Raw genomic sequence first — 7382 nt, 5'->3', positions numbered from 1 at the left:
TACAGGATTTTACAGTTTAAGCACTTAAAAATCAATCAAACAAACAAGTAAACAACCAACAGAATTAGGGTAGTCTTACACTAGGATTTTGAAGCTCAAAATGGGAAAAGAACTTACACAGCTTACACCAGGTTTTTACTATTCATTTGCTTACCGTGTTAGTTGAGTTTCCATTTAAATGTAAGCCACTGTCAAAGAGAGGTGATGAAGCTCCGCTGCTGTGATCACTGGATGGTCCAGGGGAACCTGGAAATCAGACCATAACAGATAAATACTTATGTTAAAATGATATGTAGATTTCAGACAATATCTATTCCAACTGTAAAACACAAGAAGGATTTTTAATATGATTCACCACACCAAGACAGAAATACTACTTGCATTTTAGAAAGACAGACAATAAGAAGTCTGTATGCTATATTTAATGTCTAGAAAGCAGAATGGTAGCTAAATGACTTCTTATAGAGGTTGCGCTCATGAAAACTATTTGTATGCTTAACTGTCTTCAGGATTAAGCCTTTTTTTTCACTGAGAATGAGAATTAGATATTCAAAAGCAAATAAGAAAGTCAGTTACACAAAACCCATTAATTTCATAAGTAAATTTCCTACTGAGTCTTGAAAGTCTTCGCTTGAGTATAACCATGGACTGTATTTATAGAGAAAGCTAATAGGAAACTTTAAGGCAAATACTAACTGGACACAACTTTATTAAAAGATGCATCTTTTCCTTAAAATGCCAATTACTTTCAAGAAAGACGCTCCTTCTCAAATTTAGAAATTGAAAGCAATCATTTTGAATTGTTGATACTATGTCAATATGCTAAGACTACATGGTTATACTCTTCAAAATATCTTTCCTTTTAGCAGTTATGCATCATGATCCAACTTTAGTAGTTAAAACTGACACTAGAAAAGCTTAATGCTTTTGCAATATATAATAATGGAAACAGCACAAAGTCACATCATTGTGTAATTTCTGCTTAAATGTAAGATGCTAACAAATAGCACCACTAATATAAAATTATTGTCAGACAGCACTTGGTCTTATCAATAACTCACATAAAATCAATTGCACAGCATTACATTCATAATCACTGAAAACTCATTTTTCCATCTAAAGAATTCACCTGAAATTGCCTGTAAATCATTTCACGTTATAGGTTTGTCAAGTCTAACATCACAGAAGTCAAAAAGTCATTCTTATTCATATATTTTTGCATGTATTTCATATATCTGGAAGATTTAGCAAAATGGAACTTAATTCAACAAAAGTGCATTTTCTCCATTTCTCTGTCAGTTCAGTGCTGAGGTCTCAGAATTCAGCTTGTCTCTGAGATCTCTGAATTTCAGCATGTTTCTGTTTAGAGTCCTTTCTGTACAGTGCTAGATGATGTAAGCAGAAGGAGTCATCGTGCTTTGTTTTTACGGGTCTAAGGCAAGCACCGGCCTTAGTAGCTACAACATTGTGTAGATCTTTATACATATAGTAGGCCACAAAAATCTATGTTGATATTCACAGATGACCACAGTGACTTGATGGAACAGAAGAAAACGTCTAAATTTTTAAATAAAAATACTACTTTTTAAATAAAAAGACAACTATCACAAGTCCATGACTCGATCAGATTCTGAAAGGGGAATTAGTCCACCTATTCAGCAATTTGAGCATATCAAAAGACATGAATTTCGGTATTTAAAAATCCTTAAATCCAGGGCTTACCATAATATAAAATACTACAGCAGAATAATTAATTATTTTTAAGTAGGGAGAACTGATATCCATTACATGGGAAAGCTAAGAATAAAAGGTTAAGAAAGAAATTTCCCTCCTCCCACAGTGTCCCAGCAGACTTGCTTTTCAATTCAGCAACTTTCTTTCATTTTCTAACTCACAACAAACTACACAGCCTACCTCAGACTACGCCATGTCTACCACTTGATTGAAAACAAGTTCACAAATCTTTTAGTCTGCTCCCTGCCTTTTCAGCCTCACTTACTCATGGACTACTCCTCAAGACCTCATTCATCATTTTAAAAACTTCCATGCATATGCTCAGCTATTTTCATGGAAGGTGCAGTGCTCTCATCCCTCCAAGGAACTCTGTCTGCTTGCATGGCAGCCCTAGAGTAATCAGGTAGTCCTTCCTCCTTGTTCTTACAACAAAACACAGTATGGATGTACATTATCTGCTACTGCAGTTCTTGCCTAAGTAGATGAGACTCCCAATCAAGTGGAAAGCACCAGTCCAAACTCTGGAACATTAGTTTGAGACAGACAGAGTTTTCATGTAAAATAAAACATCTGCTACAGATAACTCCCCACTCCACAGCAGATTATCCTGCTAGGTACTGATGCCAGAAAAAATGGTATTTGGTATGTTGTGAGATTTCCAGCAATCATTACTGCCTAGATGTTCTCCTATATCACCCAAATCATAGATAGTCAGCCTAAGAAAAATCAAAACTAGAACAGGAATTATCTGTTTGATTTGCTTATTCTCAGCTATGGCTTGCTCTTTTGAGAGAGCTGGGTTAGGAATTCTCCTGTGGGAGTGGAAAAGACCTTTCCCCGATCTTTATCTTTGCCTGTGCAACAGCTGAGTATGCTCAGAGAAAAAAAAAAAAACCACAAAAACAAAAACCACAAAATATACCCTGTAAAGTGAGAAGGGATCAGAGAGACATAGAGATAGCAAGGATATGGGAGTCTGCAGTTCACAACACTGAGATGCCCCAGGGGGTAGCATGAAAAAAAACAACGCAGAACTACATGGTGAGAGAAAGAAACTTTGTAAGGATCACAGGGGATTTTGGAGAACCAGCAGAAACTCAGGAAATCATCAAGTTAGTTGGCACTAAACCTAAAACAAGAACACATTTACTGTTGAACAAGTAGGAGTAGTTTATAAATCCTTTTATACTCCTTTTGAGAGTATCATGACAATTTTTCAATTTAAAAAGGAAGACATTCTACTACTTATTTTAATAAAGCCTGGATTTTACTTTTAACTTCAAAAGCCTTAGGCTTTCTAGACCTAGAAAGGTCTCTATGAAAGTTCTGGTCAACACAGAGTCCCCTCAGCAGGGGGTTGTTTATTTCAGTCAGTGAATTACACTAAATCTCTAAATAACAAACAACCCTGAAAATGCACCACAGCAGATCAATGTACAGCAAGCAGTCAGCAAGACTTTACTATTTAAAACAATTTGTCTTATGGTTAATGTTACTGAATAATACCTGAGACCTTTTGCATATAAATAAAAACTCATTTATTGAACTTGCTAATCATGTCATAGGCAACCTTCAAAAGACAAAACTAAAATCAAATGAAACACTCCTGATGATTTTTAATCAGGCTACAAGCTTTGCAAATTCAGAATATTCTAATAATTTAGTATAACTATCAAATAGAAAAATTTTGAATACAGACTGTTTTACCATAAAATGTCCTCAAGAGTTTTCCCAGCAGCAGTGAATCTTCTGTTACTGATTTCCTTCTCTTGTGGGTAACTTAAAACCAATGAATTGTGTTTTACTAAAGCTACTATATTGATCATTTGTAGTGGGTGTTTTCTGTGGAATGGGTCTTTTTGCTGGGTGTTTTAGTGGATGTTTTTCTTGCTTGCATTTTATTCCTGTAAAAACTTTTTCCAAAATGTCTTATTTTTCTCACTAAATTAGAAGAATTTCTCTTAGAGAAAAATATGTAGTTTTTCTCTGGATGTGAATTCAAGGGTATAACAAACCAAAAGGCTTTTAAAAAAAGTCTTAAAAAAAAAGGTAACCGATGGCACCCATGAAGTATGAACAGGGCACCAATATTCCTGGACCTGCACGAAGCATGGCAGCCAGCTCACGTAGAGTGTGTACTGGGTCTTAGTGGCAAGGTTTTGGGGGTTCAGGTGCTTCCAGAGGTGGGACATAGTCAGGGCTGCCCTGTGTCAGACACAGACAGTTCCAGCCAGTTCCCACAGATGCACTCAAGGGCACAGCTGAGTCCTGCAGCTGAGCTGGTAGCATTTCTGGAAAACTATTTAAGAAAGGGAAAAATGCAGAAGAGGAGAGACAGAAGTAAGGAAAAGAGTGAGAAAAAAACCAAATGAACCTCAAGGTCAGTGAAGAAGGTGATGGACAGTGTTGTCTTTGTTTCTCACTGCCTGAATCTCTTTTAATAGGCAATACATTTGCCTAAGTTTCCTTATGTTGACTCTGATTTGTTCATGATGGTAATTGATAAGTGATCTTACTGTATCTGTATTGACTTAAGAGCTTTCTCATTCTGTTTTCTCCTTGTGTTCTGTTTGAGGACAGGGAGCGAGACAGAGTCTGAGTGGGAGTTTGGCTCTTAGCCAAGGTTAATCAATGACAAGTGATACAGTTCAAGTATGTGATGTCAATCTACAAGATGAGATACAAGGGCTAGTAGGACTATCATAACCACAAATTAATATGTCCAACAACACAGAAACTACTTGTAAGATGCTGCTCACTTGCCAAAATCATGTTTAGCCTTGGACAGAGTTATTCAAGGCATTATAGACATTAGTCTGATGACCTAGTAGGACAATTAGGAAAACAAAAGAAACACTGAATATACAAAGATCTCAAAATGTAAACATAAGAGTTCTTAGAATTTATATTCCATTTTCAAATGCAAATGATAAGCAGTGAGAACTGAAATAAAGGTCTTAGCATGAAAGGTATAGTTCAGCTTAGTAGAGGCCTGCCAAGTTGGCTTTTAACCAGTGTAAGAACCCAGATCGACACTCTTCTAATGGCAAGAGCTAAACTATGACACCTATGATTCTGCTGAAATCAGGATAAAAACAAGGACGTAGTTGAGCCCAACTTGAATAAATCCAAAGAACAAGACACGTTTCAAATCTTTCTGCTTATTTTGGAAAGAGAATAATCTGTTAAAATAACCTGTTGCAAAATTATTTGGTCTGATTTAGTCAGCTGATATGAACACTTTTCTACTTGCAACTTTGATCACAACTGTGCAACCTGAATATTTTATCTGCTAACCAGAAGAACCCAAAATTTCCTTCATCTGCATTGTTCATACACAATTTGGTATTGCTATTGTTAAACTACTCAGTTGCCACATAATTCTGCTCTCTGACAAAACCAACCAAAATAGTAAAGTAATTTATGAAACATACATTATTAATGTTATCCATTTGTTTGGTGTCCTGAATCTTTCAATGTTAATGTATGATTCAAATGTTTGTAAATACTATGTTATTGTATTTAGGCAAAGCTTCTGTTGAAAACCTTTCAGATATCACCCATGACTGTACTGCATTTTAATGACTTTTTTTCAGTTTTATTTTGAATAAATTACACATAAACAGTAAGGCAGTATGCATTAGATTATTATATGTTAAACAGCAAAGTAGAAAGATAATTTTCTATTTCTTCTTGTACAACATTCAAAGATTGAATTCCTATTTCTGTCACTGTCAGTTTCTTATGAGAATACTGAAAAGAGGAAAACAAATTACTCCTATCCAGTAATTTCCTCTTACCTAATGGGAGCTTTAAAAATGATGGAGCTTCCCTGAGGTACTGAACGGTGATGGTAACTTCATCGCCAGCATTTCGCAGTAGGTGTACCTGTCAGAGTGACAAATAACAGCTACTTTAAACCAAAGAACCATCACTCATTACTTACAATGAAATCAACATTCTTGTTGATCTATAATAAACTCAGTATACACATTTCTGAGTGAGAATGTAGAATAGCTTTTCGATCAAGCCACGCCAGCAATGGAAAAGAGGAGGCAAGACCAGTGGAACAACCTGAATAAATAATTTGCTGGACAAACTGATTTTATATACCAGATGCACACAACTTCCACAAAGTGATTTCATAAAACTGCCAGAGGGGAGTAGGGAAATATGTGTTTATGTGGATATAACACATTAATTGTGTGTGTTTACAGACAGACACATAAAGATACATTGAGACATCATAAATATCTTGATCTTAAGTACTTGGTTTGATTGATTCAGGTATGGTTTCTCAAATATAGTCTTGATTTTTGTGTCTTTGTGGTCTGTGAGCATTTGCTAACCAAAAGGGAACACATACATGCACACACACCCCTAGACCCCCATATAATGTTTTAAACCATCAGAATTTACTTTGAGGCATGACACATTACTACGTAAGGTGCATTTTTAAATGCAGAACCAAAGATAACTTCTCTAATGGAACTCAGTTCCTACTACAGGGCAGAAGTGTTCCCCAGTCTCATATCCATGACTCCCAGGAAACAGGTACTGCATTTGGTTTGTAGGTGGCCTGCACTCACGCTCTGCAGCCCTGATCCAGGTTGTCAGAAATGAATGCTAGGGCTTCTGGCCTCTGATATGAGCACAACCAGAGCATGCATGTATCAGACAGAAAATAAACCAGCTGGAGCAAACCAACTTCCACAGATTCATTTTCTGGTTCAATGTATTTGGAGGAAGCTGGTGGTTGTGTTGTTTCAGACAACTTTTCTAGTACAACGCCAACATCGTGAGACACAGGATTACTTCAAACGTTATAACTTTTCCACTTGTGTACCTAAAATAATGCTTACCCCAGAGACTGATGTATTCACTTACATAAAAATATCCAGTTTATGTCTGATAGATATGAAAACCCTGAATAGGTAGAGTAAGCATTCATACAGAATGATACTCAGAAACTTTTTTTTTTTCTCCCAGAGGCTCAATTTGCATTTAAATGATTTACTACAAAAAGAGCTAGTGCTACCTACTCACCCCCAGAACTCTGAGTACTCAAGTCAAGATTTTGTGGACAATTGATTAAAAGAGAACCTGAGGTTCATTGTGGAAGAAACCACTGCAGAAAAAATATTATGATCACTGATTTCTGACTAAATCATCTCAAGATGAGTACAATAGAAGTAACCAGGAACAAAAGCACAGAAAAATTAGAATGTCTCTTTAAGGTCATACAAAAGTGTGACGGGGCTTTAAAGCAAACCAATATGTCTTAAGTTGTAAGGTGTAAGAAAACTATGTCTCCTGAAATCCTCTGCCCCTTGTTTCCTGCAGTATGTTACACATCATTTATTACTCACTAAGGCCTGAAGACAGTTTTTTCCCTTTATCTTCTGACTATTATACATATATTTGTCTAATTTATATATATATATAAATAGATATATTTATATACACACATGTAAATATTTTAATAGAGGTTCAACTATAACTTGATTTTTAAATACTTCTGACATTTTGCAGTACTTAGATGTTGGGGTAGAGTGGCTTCTGGGGGGTCTCTCCTGGCGCTGTGTGAGGGTTTTCAGAGCTGAGATTACCTCTTCCCCCCCGCTGCCTGCCCTCGTGGCGTGGACAGG

The 7382-nt window shown here is 36.2% G+C and overlaps 1 protein-coding gene across 1 annotated transcript in view; it reads right to left on the bottom strand.

Moving 5' to 3' along the window:
* Window positions 1-154: 154 nt before the first annotated feature.
* LOC114060136 (gamma-2-syntrophin-like) overlaps window positions 155-7382 on the bottom strand; it is a gene marked incomplete at its 3' end in the record, with an annotated part of 69993 nt that continues 62765 nt past the window's right edge. Inside the window, exons 6-7 of the mRNA XM_027889381.1 lie at window positions 5535-5622; window positions 155-246 (exon numbers count right to left, since the gene is read on the bottom strand). Of these exons, the coding sequence (XP_027745182.1) occupies window positions 155-246; window positions 5535-5622 (180 nt within the window). The remainder of the gene's footprint in view (window positions 247-5534; window positions 5623-7382) is intronic.

The sequence above is a fragment of the Empidonax traillii genome, unplaced genomic scaffold (assembly GCF_003031625.1).
Source record: "Empidonax traillii isolate 1590-97213 ecotype Southwest subspecies unplaced genomic scaffold, ASM303162v1 scaffold260:size695979, whole genome shotgun sequence".
Classification (NCBI taxonomy): domain Eukaryota; kingdom Metazoa; phylum Chordata; class Aves; order Passeriformes; family Tyrannidae; genus Empidonax; species Empidonax traillii.
This window is presented reverse-complemented; position numbering and strand designations above follow the sequence as displayed.